At 44.0% G+C, this 20,675-nt stretch overlaps 1 protein-coding gene across 25 annotated transcripts in view; it reads right to left on the bottom strand.

The window, feature by feature from the left end:
- The window catches only part of LOC110508221 (kinesin-like protein KIF1A), a 48,680-nt gene that overhangs the window by 15,251 nt on the left and 12,754 nt on the right, over positions 1 to 20,675 (bottom strand). For 2 of the 25 annotated variants that reach the window (XM_036966074.1, XM_036966082.1), the window contains exons 5-38: positions 17,904 to 17,972; positions 16,780 to 16,958; positions 16,010 to 16,121; positions 15,599 to 15,676; positions 15,324 to 15,389; positions 15,199 to 15,216; positions 14,945 to 15,023; positions 14,695 to 14,773; positions 14,292 to 14,434; positions 14,142 to 14,180; positions 12,926 to 13,125; positions 12,571 to 12,650; positions 12,381 to 12,456; positions 12,137 to 12,216; positions 11,738 to 11,844; positions 9,167 to 9,265; positions 8,719 to 8,899; positions 8,546 to 8,618; positions 8,350 to 8,446; positions 8,061 to 8,221; positions 6,699 to 6,877; positions 6,400 to 6,537; positions 6,000 to 6,118; positions 5,773 to 5,867; positions 5,511 to 5,646; positions 4,516 to 4,714; positions 3,104 to 3,194; positions 2,820 to 2,938; positions 2,668 to 2,741; positions 2,453 to 2,561; positions 2,270 to 2,336; positions 2,086 to 2,170; positions 1,669 to 1,774; positions 1,145 to 1,168 (exon numbers count right to left, since the gene is read on the bottom strand). In XM_036966074.1, the coding sequence (XP_036821969.1) occupies positions 1,145 to 1,168; positions 1,669 to 1,774; positions 2,086 to 2,170; positions 2,270 to 2,336; positions 2,453 to 2,561; positions 2,668 to 2,741; positions 2,820 to 2,938; positions 3,104 to 3,194; positions 4,516 to 4,714; positions 5,511 to 5,646; positions 5,773 to 5,867; positions 6,000 to 6,118; positions 6,400 to 6,537; positions 6,699 to 6,877; positions 8,061 to 8,221; positions 8,350 to 8,446; positions 8,546 to 8,618; positions 8,719 to 8,899; positions 9,167 to 9,265; positions 11,738 to 11,844; positions 12,137 to 12,216; positions 12,381 to 12,456; positions 12,571 to 12,650; positions 12,926 to 13,125; positions 14,142 to 14,180; positions 14,292 to 14,434; positions 14,695 to 14,773; positions 14,945 to 15,023; positions 15,199 to 15,216; positions 15,324 to 15,389; positions 15,599 to 15,676; positions 16,010 to 16,121; positions 16,780 to 16,958; positions 17,904 to 17,972 (3,557 nt within the window). Of the gene's footprint in view, positions 1 to 1,144; positions 1,169 to 1,668; positions 1,775 to 2,085; positions 2,171 to 2,269; positions 2,337 to 2,452; positions 2,562 to 2,667; positions 2,742 to 2,819; positions 2,939 to 3,103; positions 3,195 to 4,515; positions 4,715 to 5,510; positions 5,647 to 5,772; positions 5,868 to 5,999; positions 6,119 to 6,399; positions 6,538 to 6,698; positions 6,878 to 8,060; positions 8,222 to 8,349; positions 8,447 to 8,545; positions 8,619 to 8,718; positions 8,900 to 9,166; positions 9,266 to 11,737; positions 11,845 to 12,136; positions 12,217 to 12,380; positions 12,457 to 12,570; positions 12,651 to 12,925; positions 13,126 to 13,513; positions 13,541 to 14,141; positions 14,181 to 14,291; positions 14,435 to 14,694; positions 14,774 to 14,944; positions 15,024 to 15,198; positions 15,217 to 15,323; positions 15,390 to 15,598; positions 15,677 to 16,009; positions 16,122 to 16,779; positions 16,959 to 17,903; positions 17,973 to 20,675 lie in introns of all 25 variants that reach the window. The other 23 variants (XM_036966078.1, XM_036966079.1, XM_036966075.1 and 20 more) reach the window with 23 other exon arrangements.

Raw genomic sequence — 20,675 nt, 5'->3', positions numbered from 1 at the left:
AAGAGGAGAGACGCAGAAAGGTTGTATAAAGAGAGGAGAGAAGCAGAAAGGTTGTATAAAGAGAGGAGAGAAGCAGAAAGGTTGTATAAAGAGAGGAGAGAAGCAGAAAGGTTGTATAAAGAGAGGAGAGACGCAGAAAGGTTGTATAAAGAGAGGAGAGAAGCAGAAAGGTTGTATAAAGAGAGGAGAGAAGCAGAAAGGTTGTATAAAGAGAGGAGAGACGCAGAAAGGTTGTATAAAGAGAGGAGAGAAGGAGAAAGGTTGTATAAAGAGAGGAGAGACGCATAAAGGTTGTATAAAGAGAGGAGAGAAGCAGAAAGGTTGTATAAAGAGAGGAGAGAAGGAGAAAGGTTGTATAAAGAGAGGAGAGAAGCAGAAAGGTTGTATAAAGAGAGGAGAGAAGGAGAAAGGTTGTATAAAGAGAGGAGAGAAGCAGAAAGGTTGTATAAAGAGAGGAGAGAAGGAGAAAGGTTGTATAAAGAGAGGAGAGAAGCAGAAAGGTTGTATAAAGAGAGGAGAGAAGGAGAAAGGTTGTATAAAGAGAGGAGAGAAGCAGAAAGGTTGTATAAAGAGAGGAGAGAAGCAGAAAGGTTGTATAAAGAGAGGAGAGAAGCAGAAAGGTTGTATAAAGAGAGGAGAGAAGCAGAAAGGTTGTATAAAGAGAGGAGAGAAGCAGAAAGGTTGTATAAAGAGAGGAGAGAAGCAGAAAGGTTGTATAAAGAGAGGAGAGACGCAGAAAGGTTGTATAAAGAGAGGAGAGAAGCAGAAAGGTTGTATAAAGAGAGGAGAGAAGGAGAAAGGTTGTATAAAGAGAGGAGAGAAGCAGAAAGGTTGTATAAAGAGAGGAGAGACGCAGAAAGGTTGTATAAAGAGAGGAGAGAAGCAGAAAGGTTGTATAAAGAGAGGAGAGAAGCAGAAAGGTTGTATAAAGAGAGGAGAGAAGGAGAAAGGTTGTATAAAGAGAGGAGAGAAGCAGAACGGTTGTATAAAGAGAGGAGAGAAGCAGAAAGGTTGTATAAAGAGAGGAGAGAAGCAGAAAGGTTGTATAAAGAGAGGAGAGAAGCAGAAAGGTTGTATAAAGAGAGGAGAGAAGGAGAAAGGTTGTATAAAGAGAGGAGAGAAGGAGAAAGGTTGTGTGTTATACCTATGGTCAATTCCCAGGGAAACACTGCAATACAGCGAAGCACAAAGAAAAGAGAAGAGGGCGAGCGGGTTAAACAAGCAGCTTAGCTGAGGATTTCACAGCAGCAAAGTGACCAAAATATACAGTGTTAATATACAACAAATACAAAGAGAAACATAGACATACTGCAGCAGAACATTATGGAAAATCATATTCGGTGTTGTTGTGAAACAAGCTAAAGCCATTGATTCAGAACTACAGTATGTCCAGTATGTCCAGTATGCACAATATGTATAGTATGCACAGCATGCACAGTATGTTCATTATGTCCAGTATATCCAGTATGTACAGTATGCACAGCATGCACAGCATGTCCAGTATGCACAGTATGTACAGTATGCACAGTATGTCCATTATGTCCAGTATATCCAGTATGTACAGTATGTACAGCATGCACAGCATGCACAACATGTCCAGTATGCCCAGTATGTCCAGTATATCCAGTATGTACAGTAAAAAGTTGAGAAAGGGGAAAGCATACGTACTTGTCGTCATACGAGGGCCAGACGTAGCCTGCAGACAAGATGTTGAGGGAGAGGATGTTTGGGTCAATGATGGTCTCGTCAGCCTCCGGAGTATTCCGGATACGCCCTGAGAGAGGTCAAAGGTCAAAAGTCAAGAGATGGATGTTTATGATCCACCCGACAGCCAGAAGAGGACTGGCTACCACTCAGAGCCTGGTTCCTAGGGAGTTTTTCCTAGCCACAGTGCTTCTACATCTGCATTCTTTGATGTTTGGGGTTTTAGGTTGGGTTTCTATATAGTACATCTGTTGATGTAAAAAGGCCTCTACAAATACATTTGATTGATCGATTGATGTACTGTAAAGATGGAGCTAGTGGATCTTTATTGTCATTACGCTCTGTTGTCTCCTAATAAAGCATTCTTCCAGCCGTACTCACCCACCACCAGCTCCTTGACCTCCTTCCACTCTACGTCATTTCCTGTCTCGTGTGCTATGGTAACTGTGATCCTCCTCTGGATGCCCTGTGGACAGGTCACCACACAGGAAGTCAACACTGGGCTTTGAATAACTGAGAAATAGATTCAAATCAACTCCCCTCTGAAAATGTTGCAATTCTTTACCTGGTGAAGGAGGAAGGTTCCATGGCAAGGCATGCCACCTCTGTGGTCCACCACTGAAGGGATATAGCTGAGGACAAACACAGAACAAATGTACAACCTATATGAGTAGATTATGATTGTTGTGTCCATTTGATTCCTTGATTCGAACGGGGAAGTAAGGAAATAGATGTTAAGGTTGCTCACTCTCCATTGGCCTCCAGCTCACAGATCTCAAAGAAGGCCATGAGGTCATATTTGGAGTGACATGGGCCTGCCATGGAGCGGGTCAAGGTGTTTAGCTTGGTGGCCGGCACTGTGAAAGAGAAGGAATGAATCTGGCCTGGTGAACGTTCTGGCACTGTGACAAAACACTTTGCTAAGATAAAGAGAAGGACACAATGCCATGTTTGAACCCTCACCTGGTTTAGACAAGGGCATGACCCTCGGGAATTGCCTCCTAGAAGGTCGAAGGGGACTGTAAAAAAAGTTCGAACTTTTAAAATTGACTATTTTAGCAAGACAGTGAAACGGGATCAATTGAAGAAGAAGAGAACGAGTAGAGTTTTATCACCTGATGAGGTCTTTGCAGAGAGGTGGGAACGGCTGTTTCTGGTAGTGACCAAACACCTCGAAGACGATGGGCTGGGTCTTGATGTACTCCACAAACGACTTGGTGACCTCTACCGTGATCTAATAGACAAATCAAAAGTGAGGTTAGCCATCACTCAATAAGGCCTGTAACAATGGATGATACAAGGAAATACAAAATAAATTGATTAAATAATGGTAATATCACAGAAATGAGACCTATTAGTTGTAATGAAAAATAACATATTGTTTCTGGTCAGTGCTTACATTTTGTACATGGTAGAATCCCAGAGGAGGTCCCCTGCCTGTGTTCTTCAGTGGCTCAGTGGAGAACGCCTCGTCATGTCGGTGGATGAAGCTGGAAGTAGAAAAACACATTCAATCAATATTAAATATTCATTAATCATGTACATTGAGTGTATACAAAACAATATACATTAAACTACTGCACTGTAACATTACTAAATACACTGAGTGTACAAAACATCTTTCCATGACATAGACTGACCAGGTGAAAGCTATGAGCCCTTATTGATGTCACTTGTTAAATCCACTTCAATCAGTGCAGATGAAGGGGAGGAGACCGGTTAAAGAAGGATTTTTAAGCCTTGAGGCAAATGAGACATTCAGTGGGTGAACGGAAAAGACAAAATATTTAAGTGCCTTTGAATGGGGTATGGTTGTAGGTGCCAGGCCCACCAGTTTGTGTCAAGAATTGCAACACTGCTGGGTTTTTCACACTCAACAGTTTTCCATATCAAGAATGGTCCACCACCCAAAGGACATCCAGCCATTGGAGTCAACTTGGGCCAGCATCCCTGTGCAACGCTTTTGACACCTTGGAGAGTCAACTCGGGCCAGCATCCCTGTGCAACGCTTTTGACACCTTGGAAAGTCAACTTGGGCCAGCATCCCTGTGCAACGCTTTTGACACCTTGGAGAGTCAACTTGGGCCAGCATCCCTGTGCAACGCTTTTGACACCTTGGAAAGTGTTCTTGATATTTTTTACACTCAGTGTATAATATTTACTACTCTCAATATCCTGCATTGATTATGAGCACATTTGATGGAAACTTGTCTTTCACCGTCAGACGAATCTGTCTTAGGAATAACACCAACCCTTAGGAATAACCCCAACCCTTAGGAATAACACTAACCCTTAGGAATAACACTAACCCTTAGGAACAACACTAACCCTTATGAACAACACTAACCCTTAGGAATAACACTAACCCTTAGGAATAACACTAACCCTTAGGAATAACACCAACCCTTAGGAATAACACCAACCCTTAGGAACAACACTAACCCTTAGAAATAATACTAACCATAAGATTTAAGTTTGTTTAAATCAAGAGAGGATGGGTTGATTCTGGATAGAGAGAAGTGACAGGCCCTGAATGGCACGGCATTGTCATAGCATAGCTATGAGACAGTTAGAATGCGAGGACTGCCTGAGTGAAAGTACCTGAACCATAGACACTTGTAGTTGTTCCTAAGAAGAGATTTTAGAAACAAATGCCCCCATATGCAACATCATCATCATCATCATTCAAAATGCTTTTCCTCACTGACATCTTGTCAATTCTCTCTCAAAAACATTGAACCTAAACCTCAAGACACTTCCTGGTCAAATAAAGTCTAAAATACATCAAAAAGTTGGATGGGAGGCACTAACTTGAACTGGCAGAAGATATCGGCATATTCGGCAGAGATGCTGGAGGCTTGCAGCACGGTGACCCTGAAGGTGAAAGTGGATCCGATGCGGAGGTGGGACAGGGCCTTCTCGTGGTTCAGCTCCATGGGTAGTTCCAGACCCAGAACCCCCTTCAACGGGCTCTGAGGGGCCTCCGGAGTGGCTGTGACGGGGGACAAGTCTGGGGTCATAGTGAGGACATGTTGACCTTTCAGTTAACATTTCATTGACATATTATGGTTTATTTGGATAGGAAGCGATACGAAACACATCGACACATTGAATAAACAATTATCCGATGCATTACACCCTAGATAATGCACGACACCCTAGATAATGCATTACACCCTAGATAATGCACTACACCCTAGATAATGCACTACACCCTAGATAATGCATTACACCCTAGATAATGCACTACACCCTAGATAATGCACTACACCCTAGATAATGCACTACACCCTAGATAATGCACTACACCCTAGATAATGCCTAGATAATTTATTACACCCTAGATAATGCATTACACCCTAGATAATGCACTACACCATAGATAATGCATTACACCCTAGATAATGCACTACACCCTAGATAATGCACTACACCCTAGATAATGCACTACACCCTAGATAATGCACTACACCCTAGATAATGCACTACACCCTAGATAATGCACTACACCCTAGATAATGCATTACACCCTAAATAGGCTTACATAAATGTCTTCTCTAAACATATTTGTGCGGATAATGTCTGAGGAACACAATGGGATTAAGTCGTTGACTTTGTTTGTCATCCTCAATGATTTGTAGTGTGGGCGCTGCCATTGTACACCACTGATTATCTATTTATAGAAGAAAGGGAGGGGGCCTAACGTTGAGACCACACTTGCAATACCAACAGAACTTCCATAACACATTATATTAAAGAGAAATCAGGTGTGATGATGATGAAGATGATGACTAAGATGCCCTCACCAGCACAGGTGTTGTTGTTGACCTCGTCAGGGTCAGCTCCTATGTCAGAGGTCTGTCCCTCCCCCTCAACAAAGCGGAGCTCCTCTTGGGAGGTGTTAGAGTGAGACATGCTGCCAGAACACGACTCTGTCTGGAACTGACCAGACAAACACTTGATATGATATGTATTATAACCTATTTTAGATAATGATACTGCATTGTTTTAGATACAGCATGCAGACAGTGGCTTGGCAAGTACTCCAGTTTTTATATAATCTCTTACTGATTCTACCTTCTCAAACTGTTGGTCCTCAAAGGAGATCTTGGCAGTTCCTGACTGTCTGACACCAGAGCCGTAGTCAGGGGCTTCTTCATCAGCTGGGGAGAGAAGACAGCTGGTTGGTTACGACTCCAAACACTCAACAAATACTAGAAGCATCCATAAACAAACTGTAATAGCTGTTGTATCACTCTGTCTTTCTCAGTTTCACAAGAGTCAACTCTCTGTACCTGAGATGGCCTGCACTGCCACCCTGAGGAAGCCCTTCACCTCTCCCTTCTCACTGACGATGGCCACACGGTGCACCAGGGGCACGGGGTACAGCAGGTTACTCAGGTACACAAAGGCCCTGCAGACAGGGACAGAGAAGGAGAGGGGGAGCAGGAACAGACACAGGGAAATCATTTCAGAGCGTCATAGAATCTTGAGGTGGTCTCTAGTGGGGCAAGTCTACTAGCCCGGGCCCTGTTCAAATATTTTTCACGTGTATCCTCCCCTCTGTATCTTATTGGATCTGTTTCTATCCTTTTGCTCTCATAATGAAAACACTGGCTGCTTAGTGATTACCTCAAGGAAGTAAGGGAAAGACGGCTACATCTGAAAAGAACAGGGCCTGGGTCCATGACTGACCTGCCCACCAGACGGAACCATGGGAAGCGGTCATAGAAGGGGTCTCCCCCGGTCAGGGCCTGGTCACAGTCCTCCACAGTGCTGCTGGGCACCTCCGCCGCACGGTCGTACATCTCCCTCATCAGGTCCAGCCTCTGCCTACAGGGGGCAGAACAGTCAACACACAGTCAGCACAGATTACCTCAAACCAACCGACACAGTAAAGTAGACGCTGGGCAACGTAAACCCATATAGTCCTACATACCAGAACTATGTGCAAAATAAACCTGTACAAACTCCCATGATCCCCCCACACATACCTGAGTTTCTCCAGGGTCCAGTAGTGTGTGGCCCCGTTCTTCTGGTCCTGGATGTCCACTGCTACGATGGTGCGGGGGAAGGGCTGTCTCTCCCTCTCCTTGGTCACGCTGGGGGGCAGCAGGTCCGGGGGCAGTGGGGAGTACAGAGTGTCGGTCAGCAGCACAAACTGGAACTGGACCTGCAAAGGAGAGAGTGGATCATTTTAACATTTTAGCACATTACCAACAAAATAGTTTTGTTTTAGAATGTTGATGTCAAATCTCATTTCACTGACTCATCGAACCGATTGACAATTGGAAAGTTTCAATGACTACGCAATTTTTTTTGTTGCAATACCAGTCTTTGCTGACACGCTGAATGGATTTACAGTTTCCTAAGACAGTTAACATTTTTACATTTGAGTCATTTAGCAGATGCTCTTATCGAGAGCGACTTGCAGCAGTGAGTACATAAATTTTTTATTTTGTTCATACTAAGAACAGTACCCGTCTGATTCTGTGCACACATTTAGTAGATTGACTGAACTGATTAACAACACAGTTTCATTTTACAGATAGCTGACAGTTTCACCATTCAATCTTTGTTCTACTTTATAGATATAACGTACAGTGAGCTCCAAAAGGTATTGGGACAGTGACGCGTTTGTTGTTGTTTTGGCTCTGTACTCCAGCACTTTGAAATGATACTTTGTGCCCAATAGAAATGAATGGTAAATAATGTATTGTGTCATTATGGAGTCACTTTTATAGTAAATAAGAATATAATTATTTACCATTCATTTCTATTGGGCACAAAATAATCTGAAACACAACCCAAAAAAACAACGAATGCATCTAACAAGTGTGTAGAGTCACAAGCTTTATGTAGTCATTGCGTGAATATGGGACCAAATACTCAACTTTTGACAACTTTAATACAAATATATGTGAATTTGTTCCAATACTTTTGGTCCCCTAAAATGGGTGGACTATGTACAAAAAGTGCTGTAATTTCTAAACGGTTCACCTGATATGAAAACAAAATACCCTCAAATTAAAGCTGACTGTCTGCCGTTCAACCACATGGTTGTTGTATCATTCCAAAGTGCTGGAATACAGAGCCAAAACAACAACAAATCTGTCACTGTCCCAATCATTTTGGAGCTCACTGTATATTTTATTTTACCTTTATTTAACCAGGCAAGTCAGTTAAGAACTAATTGTTATTTTCAATGACGGCCTAGGACCAGTGGGTTAACTGCCTTGTTCAGGGGCTCGGGCATTTGAGCTCGGGGATTTGATCTTGCAACCTTTCGGTTACTAGTCCAACGCTCTAACCACTAGGCTACCTGCCTCCCCAAAATATAATGACAGTGTACCTACCTTCTTCTTGAGCTCCACACTGATGGCGTTGGCTTCCTTGAGGAAGATGGCGTTTCCCCACAGCAGGTCCCTGAGGGAGGTAAACTGGTAGAAACGCCACTTACGGAAGGCCCACAGTGCAAGCTCCGTCTCACACTTGGTCCATGGAACTATGGGAAAAACTTAAAACATTCCATAATTCTAAAAATATTCCATTGTCTGGCCTCAGCAATGGGCATCTTATTTCAAAACGATTGTAAAATGTTGAAAAAGGGTGGTCTAGGTGGATAACTGTCAATCACTGTCTCACCTTCCTCCTCAGGCTCCTCCTCTTCCTCTGGGGGCTCCAGGCAACGGGAGTTTCTGTCCACCTGTTTCTGCAGGGCCTCCAGTTTACTCTCATAGTCCTAGGAGAGACCATGGTACAAACACATCAAATCACATGACAGAATATAGCGCATATATCTCATACGTATTTCAAAAAATCTCTTAGTGGCCTGTCTTACCAGTCTCTGTTGTTCCAGAAGGTTACTGGCCTCCTCTCGTTCTCTGCGGTACTGATCTTCTAACTCTTGAAGCCTGCAGACAAAACGATCACAAATCAGTTTTAAGCTATATAAAAGGATGATAGTTAATTACAGTTGGTGCTTTGCCAAAGGTAGCCCATCGATTATTGTACCTTGACTCCATCTCCTGCTTCATGTCGATGCCCTGTTTCTCCAGCAGCTCTCTCTGGGCGAAGGCCCAGTCCACGGGCTCCACGGGGGTCTCAGCGAAGGGCGTCCTCTCCCGCTCCTGCCGCGCCTGCTCCGGGTCATTGAAGCGGAACACATGGCTCTTCCCCATGATAATGCGGTTCCCTGGGGTCAGGAGTCAAAGGTCAATCTGAGGTCAACCGCATCAGTTGTTTCATACATTTTTACCTATTGATGTTTTTCTAACCCTGGAGTGTTCACCTGTGATGATTCTTAGTTTATTTGTAGATGTTGTATATGGAAGCTGATTCATGCCAAAACAAATAAAACATTTTGAAATAAAATCCTTACAGAGATTTTCAGTATGTTTTACGTGTGTGGTATATATGTTTCCCACGCTCAGTGGAAGACGCTGAGGGGTTCAAGACTTACCTGAGCGAAGCAGAGTAGGCATGGTCACCAGTTTCCCGTTGACATAGATCTCCGCCCCCTCGCAGGGCTCCAGGAAGACGTTCCCTGTGTCATCATCATCAACAGACAAGAACCACCGGGGATGGTGAACATTTGACCGTTCTACTGACTCTCTTGCACTGGTTCTCTACACACTCACTAGACTCTACCCACACACTCACTAGACTCTACCCACACACTCACTAGACTCTACCCACACACTCACTAGACTCTACCCACACACTCACTAGACTCTACCCACACACTCACTAGACTCTACCCACACACTCACTGGACACTACCCACACACTCACTAGACTCTACCCACACACTCACTAGACTCTACCCACACACTCACTGGACACTACCCACACACTCACTAGACTCTACCCACACACTCACTAGACTCTACCCACACACTCACTGGACACTACCCACACACTCACTATACTCTACCCACACACTCACTAGACTCTACCCACACACTCACTAGACTCTACCCACACACTCACTAGACTCTACCCACACACTCACTAGACTCTACCCACACACTCACTAGACTCTACCCACACACTCACTAGACTCTACCCACACACTCACTAGACTCTACCCACACACTCACTAGACTCTACCCACACACTCACTAGACTCTACCCACACACTCACTAGACTCTACCCACACACTCACTAGACTCTACCCACACACTCACTAGACTCTACCCACACACTCACTAGACTCTACCCACACACTCACTGGACACTACCCACACACTCACTAGACTCTACCCACACACTCACTAGACTCTACCCACACACTCACTAGACTCTACCTACACACTCACTAGACTCTACCCACACACTCACTAGACTCTACCCACACACTCACTAGACTCTACCCACACACTCACTGGACACTACCCACACACTCACTAGACTCTACCCACACACTCACTAGACTCTACCTACACACTCACTAGACTCTACCCACACACTCACTGGACACTACCCACACACTCACTATACTCTACCCACACACTCACTAGACTCTACCCACACACTCACTAGACTCTACCCACACACTCACTAGACTCTACCCACACACTCACTAGACTCTACCCACACACTCACTAGACTCTACCCACACACTCACTAGACTCTACCCACACACTCACTAGACTCTACCCACACACTCACTAGACTCTACCCACACACTCACTAGACTCTACCCACACACTCACTAGACTCTACCCACACACTCACTAGACTCTACCCACACACTCACTAGACTCTACCCACACACTCACTAGACTCTACCCACACACTCACTAGACTCTACCCACACACTCACTAGACTCTACCCACACACTCACTAGACTCTACCCACACACTCACTAGACTCTACCCACACACTCACTGGACACTACCCACACACTCACTAGACTCTACCCACACACTCACTAGACTCTACCTACACACTCACTAGACTCTACCCACACACTCACTAGACTCTACCCATTCTACTGTCTGCTGTGATTACACTACTATAACTATAGTCTAGAACCTCAGTAGTCCACGTCTCTATAGTCTAGAACCTCAGATAGTCCACGTCTCTATTGTCTAAAACCTCATTAGTCCACGTCTCTATAGTCTAGAACCTCACTAGTCCACGTCTCTATAGTCTAGAACCACACTAGTCCACGTCTCTATAGTCTAAAACCTCACATAACACCAGTCATCCTAATCTATAACACCAGTCTTCCTAATCTATAACACCAGTCTTCCTATAGTCTATAACCCAGTCTTCCTAATCTATAGTCTATAACACCAGTCATCCTAATCTATAGTCTATAACACCAGTCATCCTAATCTATAACACCAGTCATCCTAATCTATAGTCTATAACACCAGTCATCCTAATCTATAACACCAGTCTTCCTATAGTCTATAACCCAGTCATCCTAATCTATAACACCAGTCTTCCTAATCTATAACACCAGTCTTCCTATAGTCTATAACCCAGTCTTCCTAATCTATAGTCTATAACCCAGTTTTCCTAATCTATAGTCTATAACACCAGTCTTCCTAATCTATAGTCTATAACCCAGTTTTCCTAATCTATAGTCTATAACACCAGTCTTCCTAATCTATAGTCTATAACCCAGTTTTCCTAATCTATAGTCTATAACATAAGTCATCCTAATCTATAGTCTATAACCAAGTCATAATAATCTATAGTCTATAACCCAGTTTTCCTAATCTATAGTCTATAACCCAGTTTTCCTAATCTATAGTCTATAACACCAGTCATCCTAATCTATAGTCTATTAGCCAGTCATCTTAATATATAGTCTATAACCCAGGCATCCTAATCTATAGTCTATAGCCCAGTCATTTTACTCTATAGTCTATAACACCAGTCTCACTAGTCCCAGTCTCTACAGAGTCTCTATAACCTCTGGTGCACTCAGGCATAATCTGCCAGTTATTTCTCCCATAGAAATATAACTAATAGAACTAGCATGGTTAGTCCACAGTTGGTCAATTCAGTCTCACCTTCTCCCCCGGGGCCTGTGGTGCTGCTGAAGGTGCAGTGCTCGTCCTGGATAAAATGGCCGCTAAGCACAATGTCCTGGCGACTTCTGGCGTCCTCACGACCCACCCTGAGGGAAAGATACAGAGGACATGGAGTCTAGAGTGATTCGCTGTACGCAGATGTATTTCTTGTAAGAAAGCTATTTCAGTCTTCACATTCTGAAGATGATAAAATATCCTCGTCCACTTCACAGGACCACTCATCACCTTTGATATTCCAGGTAGTAATCTTAAACAGCTGACCCCCCTACTCCAAATCCATATATGCTGTACTACAGGACTGTTGGCCACCTCAGTCCAAAATAGTTCTCAATGAAAAGTGCACATTTCCTGCAGGTGAAAGAAAGCAGTCGTTCTTACTTGGTGGTCCCATCTTTGATGTAGTAGAGTAAGCACTCAGACATCAACGGGTCCTCGTTTAGGTTCACCAGGTGAGGGGTCTGGAAGAAAGACATGAACATTAGGACTTGGGTCTAAATGTTGTTGACAGAGGTTGTTGTAGCATGACGGGGGAAAAAAATGATTATGTACAGAGCATTATGGGTACTGTAGTGGATATCATTACAGTTGTGATAGGGGTGTACTGTATTTTTGAGGTTCTGACCTTCTTGGGGGAGAACACGCCCACGGTGCCTCCATCTTCCCTCATGGCCACACCCATCTCAGCCAGTAGGGCTTCCCTACAGATAACAGAGAGACATGTTTTTGGGGAGATTAGGGTTTGGGTTAGTTATAACGGTTATTTAAGACAGAGGGACTCAGATGAGGATAATGGCTCAATCCGTCTAACACACCTCTGCATCCGGATATCTTCAGTACGGCGCAGCTTCTCCTCCCATGTTTCATTGAGCTCTGCAATGATTTTCTCTGTTTCCTAGGGTGGAAAGAATGACAAATGTCTAAATTGGTATGGTACACACATGGTATTACTAAGCATTGTGGTTAGCCTCCCTCACCCTTACCGTCTATCTCTAATTTTCCTCTTCTCCTCTCTATCTGTCCCCAGCCGTCTCTCTCTCCCCACCGCCTTCCTCTCCTCCTCTCTCTCCCCTTCCCACCCTCTCTTTCTCCTTCAATCCCTTTAGCTCACACAGTCACCTACTCACTCCCCCACTACCTCTCATTTCACCCTACCTCCCTCCTCCCTACCTTGAGTCTCTCTATGGCCTCCTCAGAGGCGGGGCTGAAGATGCGGTCATGCAGGTTTGCCATGGAGCCCGCGCGGCTGGACAGAGCAGAGAGTGAGGGGGAGGGGCTCATCCCAGTCATGGCATTGGTCACTGTGGATAGATCACCCATTTGATTGACAGCCTGGCGTTTATTGACAAAGTTGTTGTAATCACACAAGTCTGCCAGAAGAAGAGCGGGAGTGTGTGGGGGAGAGAGGGAGAGAGAGGGAGCAGACAGCAGGAAGGTGAGGAAGAGGAGACATCGGGGTGGAGAGAAAAACAGAGAGATGGACATATGGAGGAAAGGGAAGAGCAACAAAAAGAAGAAGAGAGCTCAAAAGATGGATTGTAGAAGCAGACAGGTGCTTACCAAAGCCACTGCAGAGAGAGCGAGAAAAGAGCAACTTAAACTGACGGAATATGTTAAGCATACGATAAGTTAGAGCCAATACATTTCTCTGACATTCATATGCGTAATACATGAAATACCAAGCTAAAAACAAGCAATGTTATATGAAGACCAGCCAATATATAGGTCAGCCTAGAAGAAATGTCTTTTAGTTCTTACTTGCAGTATAATCTCCAGGCTGAAAGGCTGTGAAAGCATTATTGAATTAAATTCAATGCAATTCCCAAAAAACGTTATTCATCCGCAAGGGACAATTATGCCGGGCAAGCAGTGTGAATTAGAAGGCAGCTGAGCTCTAGAGACCCAACCAGAGCCCACATTAAGAACCTGGCATATCAAAGCTCCTCTTCAGAAGCAGAGCATCCAATCAGCTAGCTACACACCCAGAGAACCGGTGTAACCAAGGCTGCATGCATCCCAACAGTCTAAAATGGCTTCCTCCCCTCGTTCCTCCCCTCGTCTCTTCTTGATCTACACTGATCTGAAAGGACTGGACAGGTGGACAAGTCTGTTCCCTAAGAGGAGTTCATCATCTTGCATTCACCTATCCCATGTTTGCAGATCAGTGCAGATAAACGAGGGAAATGAGAACATGGAAAGTACTATGAGAGCAGTTTCTTGTCTACAGGGTCTGCTGGTCTCATGTAAAACCTTTCTATAGGTTTTAGATGAGTTTTGGTTCGGCGTCCTGTCATAGCTCTGGTGTATAAGGACTTCAGTGTCATAAGAGTTTGAGCTTTATTGTCAAGTTAGCTGCAAAAGCGTGAGGTTGCTAGAATATACACACTTTTCAAACCAGCTATCACAGGACCAGGACATCGATACGCTGAGAGGAGAGGGGAGAGAGAAGAGTGTGTGTGAGACACTCATCCTGTGTGTGTGTGTGTGTGTGTGTGTGTGTGTGTGTGTGTGTGTGTGTGTGTGTGTGTGTACTCACTGTCTATGATATCTCCCAGACCCTGAGCAAAGAGGAGGTCCTTGAGGCGACACACCTCCTCCTTCAACTCACGCACCAGACGGTTGTTGGGGTCCTCGTTGATAACAGCGTTACAGCGGATCTGCTTAGCGCGGTCTGCATACCTGAGAGAATGAAAACCATTAAAGGGGACGTTCACCCCAAAATCTCAATTCTACTTTGTTCATAATTACATTGACAGTGAAAACATGGGAGCCTTCAAGGCATCATTATTTGAAGCTCCTGGATTACGTTCTTGTTTAGTCTCATAATGCATTGTCATTACACTTCACAAATGATGACAGTGATAGTGAAGTACTATAGGGTCATCCAATGACTACTATGTTTTTAGCCGGAGAATGTTACCCCAGAGCTGGGTTCTTACCTGAGGGTGCTCAGGGTCTCGTCATAGTTGATATCAGCAGGGCTGAGGGCTGCCACCATGGCGGTGCGAGAGTTACCTCCTGATGGACAGAAAGAAAGGGGAAAACAGATGAATAGTGGATGAGGGCGAGAGGAGGAAGGATTATTTAAAGGGTACCTGCAGAGGAATTAAACAAAAGAGTAAACAGTGATGAGGATGCTACAATTATCATAGCCGGCAGGACCTGGGCTACTAGGTGGAAAGTACGTACCCAGGTTCTCTCTCAGTAGCCAGGTCAGCACTGAGTCTCTGTATGGGATATGGCTCTCCACCTTCTTCTTCTTCTTGTTCTGTTAACATATCATCTTCCCAATTAGAATACTGCTTCAATAGAAGTGCATTTACATGTTGACAAATGTAGGAATACATGTAAGAATAAACGTTTGTTAATCATCCATCTCTTAATACCATTTCCCCAAATATTTTCTCATGGCAGAAATTGAATAAGTAATTGAAATGGTGTACCTTATTTGGGGCGGAGTCCTAGAAAGATAAGAAGTTGACAGTATTGAATTAATAGACAGTCTTACCAAGTTGCTTAAATTACCATACAGACAACGAGTTGTGTACAGAAGAGTAAGGACTCTAACCACTTCAGCTAAAGCAGAGATGACTTTTCCCAGTGTGGTTAGAGATTTGTTGATATTTGCTCCTTCCTGAAAAGGAACAGATGGGGCGAAGTTAATTGTTTGGGACGCAAAAACTACAATCTCCACAATCTCGAGACACAGAGCCTAGATGCTTTGTAAAACGCATAGACGTGTCAACTAGAAATGTTAACTCAAAACTTTGAGGAATTCATACATCGACATCACTGGGGGATCAAATTCAGCCCATAAAGTAGACCCGAAAAATACCCTCTCACCTTCAGCCTGGTTCCTTTGGCTCCTGTAGAGTCGGCTCTCTCACTCCCAGCCAGATCCACCAGGCTGATCTTGCTCACCTGCAACAATAAACCACTCTGGTGTCATAATTTATTTTGGCATGAATCTGCCTCCGTACTCTGTATTGTAAAGGGAAAATGTCCAGATTCCAAATACACAGCGGTAGCCCCAATAAACGCTCTTTGAGGGCTTATCTGTAATGAGCATTGAGTAGTGTTATCATAAAATGATAACACTGTGGATGTCCAGATAACATGGCAATAGATCTCAACTATAAAAGTGTAAACCATACATATTGGTCAGGGTTATTAACTCTTTGGCCTCAAACCATTGCAGAAGCTTGAACAGGAGGTTGAACCTGGTCATTAAGTTGTTGTAAGCCTGTACCGTACCTTCTCAGACGTGTTCTCTGAATCCATGTCGTGTTTCTTCTGAGTGAAGATGATGTTGAAGACAGCGTGAGAGCGGCTGCTGGTCTCGTTCATGTTGGTGGCTGCCACCGTCCTGAAGGAAGAGAGAATTTAACGTTATGACATCCATCCATCCCTCCCTCTTTCATCCACCATCCACCCTTCCAACCCATGCACCTATCATCCATCTATCCCTCCCTCTTTCATCCACCATCCACCCTTCCAACCCATCCACCTATCATCCATCCATTCCTCCCTCTTTCATCCACCACCCACCCTTCCAACCCACCCACCTGCCCACCCATCCATCTATCATCCATCCATCCATCCCTCTTTCATCCACCATCCACCCTTCCAACCCACCCACCCGCCCACCCATCCATCTATCATCCATCCATCCATCCCTCCCTCTTTCATCCACCATCTACCCCTCCAACCCACCCACCCACCAGCCCACCCATCCATCTATCATCCATCCATCCATCCATCCCTCCCTCTTTCATCCACCATCCACCCTTCCAACCCACCCACCCGCCCACCCATCCATCTATCATCCATCCATCCATCCATCCATCCCTCCCTCTTTCATCCACCATCTACCCTTCCAACCCACCCACCCACCAGCCCACCCATCCATCTATCATCCATCACTCCCTGACTCTTTCATCCACCATCCACCCTTCCAACCCACCCATCCATCTATCATCCATCCATCCATCATCCATCATCCATCCACTGAAAGTCTAATTTACCTGGCCTTGTTGCCAGACTCCATCAGGTCCTGGATGTCGTTGTAGGAGGTGACGGCCAGTTTCGACAGGTCCTCCACGTAGGGCCCCATCAGGGGGTGCTCTCTCACACGCAGGTTCCCTTTGTTCTTCGGGTTCAGCAGGTCACGCACACGCTCACAGTAGATCTCCATGTAGCTCACCTGTGGAGGTCGTCAATACTCTATAGAAGTGCCAATCAAACCAACTAAGTGCCAATCAAACATCTATTGAGAACTTGGGATACAAAATACTCTCTTATCAGAACTCTTATCTTATGTTTGCATTATGACAATACTGTGTCCTCCCATTTGTTTTTACATATCACTTGTCTTGGGGTTAAGCACCCTAATGTGGATTTGCCATTTCATGACTGTCAACCACGTTAGGATACAATTAGTTATGGTGGATTCTATATAGATTTAACAGAGCTATTCATATCCCCTGGAGTTAAAGTAAAGTTTCCCTCATGTTGAGTGTTATATCGTATTTGTGCATCTCTGAGTGCTGTTCTAACAATTTCCAGGGTCATTTCATGTTTTCATGTGTATCTGATGTATTGGCGTTCAAACAGGCAGAAAGCAGGCCGGTATGATGAAGCACCGTGATAAAGTCACTCTCACTATTCTGGAAGTTAATAGGAATACGACTTTAAGATCGCGAAAACCTATATCATACATCAGATTTCAATACTGGCCGATGTCATAACTCGGGAGGATGTCGTCTCTCGAATGAGCCATTGATCTTATGTTTGCATTTTTTTTTGCATGTTTTGCATCTATCTTATCTTATTCCTACCCCGAGAAATTGTCAATTTAACGGAGGGTCTAGCACATTTTTCCAATTTGTCTGCCTCTTTAGTCCAGGATGCATTGCATGGTGCCGTTGCTAGATATATTATAGAAAGGAGCAATGCATTGTGGCAATGCATTGTGGATTTTGTAGTCGACTTGAGCTGAAACAGATTTCCACAACGATTTTCCATGTTGCTACCAACCTTATTATAAACGCCAAAACGTTAACACTTTAAAATCCCTAACCTACTATGGAGTAGGCCTCTCTTGTATTCAAGCTTCCTCTAAAAACAGTAGAGGGTCGGGAGCACTCACCTCTACGGAGTAGGACAAGCTGTTGTCGGTATTGCTGTCACTGATCTTGGTGAAGAGGTCCTCGCACAGCTAGCAGAGAAGAAAGCATGGAGGGTTATTTGTTATTATTATTATTGTTGTTGTTTGTATTTATTAAGGATCCCCATTAGCTGCTGCACTCTTCCTGGGGTCCAGGAACATTAAGGCAGTTATATACCATTTTAAATATTACATGACATTATATGTTATAACACGTTCACAACCCATTAAGTGTGTTTCCTCAGGCCACTAATCTACTATCACATATCTACAAAATTCATGTGTATGTGTAGAGTGAGTGTCTTCTCATGTGTATGTGTGTCTGTGCCTGTGTGTGTGTCTGTGCCTGTGTGTTTGTGTCTCTTCACAGTCCCCGCTGTTCCATAAGGTGTATTTTTATCTGTTTTTTTTATCTGATGTGGAATAGAGTTCCATGTAGCCATGGCTCTATGTAGTACTGTGCGCCTCCCATAGTCTGTTCTAGACCTGGGGACTGTGAAGAGACTTCTGTTGGTATGTATTGTGGTGTATGTATGGGTGTCTGAGCTGGTGTGCTAGTAGTTTAAACAGACACCTCGTGCATTCAGCATGTCAACACAAGTAGTGATGAAGTCTCTCCTCCACTTTGAGCCATGAGAGATTGACATGCGTATTATTAATGTCAGCTCTCCGTGTACATTTAAGGGACAGCCGTGCTGCCCTGTTCTGAGCCAATTGTAATTTTCCGAGGTCCCTCTTTGTGGCACCTGACCACATGATTGAACAGTAGTCCAGGTGTGACAAAACCAGGGCCTGTAGGACCTGCCTTGTTGATAGTGTTGTTAAAAAGGCAGAGCAGCGCTTAATTATGGACAGACTTCTCCCCATCTTAGCTACTGTTGTATCAACATGTTTTGACCATGACAGTTTATAATCCAGGGTTACTCCAAGCAGTTTAGTCACCTCAACTTGCTCAAATTGCACATGATTTATTACAAGATTTAGTTGAGGTTTAGAGTTTAGTGAATGATTTGTAGGAGCAACCATACAGAACACACTTTCTAGTAGGTTTAGATTGAAAATATGGCAAATAGGAGTGGCAATTTTGTCCACTATTATCCTCAGTAATTTCCATTAAATCAGACCTCAGTGGCTTGTCATTGTTGATAGACAACAATATTGTTTTTAATGGGTGCATGCTTATTAGTAACTGGAATAAGCAATTTCATTAATGTGTCAAGTGCAGCGTATGGTTGCTCCTCATTGCACACCACAGACCAACAAATATTATTTAAATCAACAACATAGAAATCAATACAAAACGTATTGTATGACCTCTTATACACTATATTAGGGCCAGCCTTTGGAACTTTGGTTTTCCTTGATATGGTTACTAAAAAACAAATTGTACTTGTCACGAGCTCCGTATACAACAGGTACCTTACAGTGAAATTCAGTGAAATGCTTACTTACAAGCCCTTAACCAACAATGCAGATCAAGAAATTGTAACGGCTTTCCTCCTCTTCGTCTGAGGAGGAGTAGGAGAGATCGGACCAATGCGCAGCGTGGTACGTGTTCATTATGTTTATTTGCCTGAACACCAAAATACAAAATAACGAAGTGAAGAAACAAAAACCGAAACAGTCCCGTGTGGAACAAACACTGACACGGAAAATAATCACCCACAACTCAAAGGTGAAACCAGGCTACCTAAGTATGGTTCTCAATCAGGAACAACGATTGACAGCTGCCTCTGATTGAGAACCATACCAGGCCAAACACAGAAATCGCAAATCATAGAAAAAGGAACATAGACAACCCACCTAACTCACGCCCTGACCATACTATTCAAAGACATAACAAAATAACTAAGGTCAGAATGTGACAGAAATATGGTTAAGAAAATATTTAGTAAATAAACTAAAGTAACAAATAAAAAGTAACACAATTAAATTACATAACAATAACAAGGCTATATACATGGGGTACCGGTACCGAGTCAATGTGCGGGGGTACAGGTTAGTCAAGGTAGTTTGGGGTAAAGTGTAGGTTGGGGTAAAGTGACTATGCATAGATAATAAACCTTGAGTAGCAGCAGGAAGCTTGGTCCCAGTGATGTATTGGGTCATACGCACTTCCCTCTGTAGCGCCTTACGGTTGGATGCCGAGCAGCTGCCATACCAGGCGGTGATGCAACCGGTAAGGATGCTCTCGATGGTGCAGCAGTATAACTTTTTGAGGATCTGAGGACCTATGCCAAATCTTTTCAGTATCCTGAGGGGGAAAAGGTGTTGTCGTGCCCTCTTCACAACTGTCTTGGTGTGTTTGGACCATAATAGTTTGTTGGTGATGTGGACACCAAATAATTTGAAACTCTCGACACGCTCCACTACAGCCCTGTCGATGTTAATGGGGGCCTGTTTGGCTCTCCTTTTCCTGTAGTCCACGATCATCTCCTTTGTCTTGCTCACATTGAGGGAGAGGTTGTCCTGGAAACACACTGCCAGGTCTCTGACCTCCTCCCTATAGGCTGTCTCATCGTTGTTGGTGATCAAGCCTTCCTGGCTAAATTCCCAATCTGGCCCACAAACCATCACGGTCACCTAATAATCCCCAGTTTACAATTGGCTCATTCATCCCCCTCCTCTCCCCTGTAACTATTCCCCAGGTCGTTGCTGCAAATGAGAACGTGTTCTCAGTCAACTTACCTGGTAAAATAACAGATAAATAAAAAAATACCACTGTTGTGTCGTCAGCAAACATAATGATGCTGT

Source organism: Oncorhynchus mykiss, chromosome 28 (assembly GCF_013265735.2).
Source record: "Oncorhynchus mykiss isolate Arlee chromosome 28, USDA_OmykA_1.1, whole genome shotgun sequence".
In the NCBI taxonomy this organism is placed as follows: Eukaryota; Metazoa; Chordata; class Actinopteri; order Salmoniformes; family Salmonidae; genus Oncorhynchus; species Oncorhynchus mykiss.
This window is presented reverse-complemented; position numbering and strand designations above follow the sequence as displayed.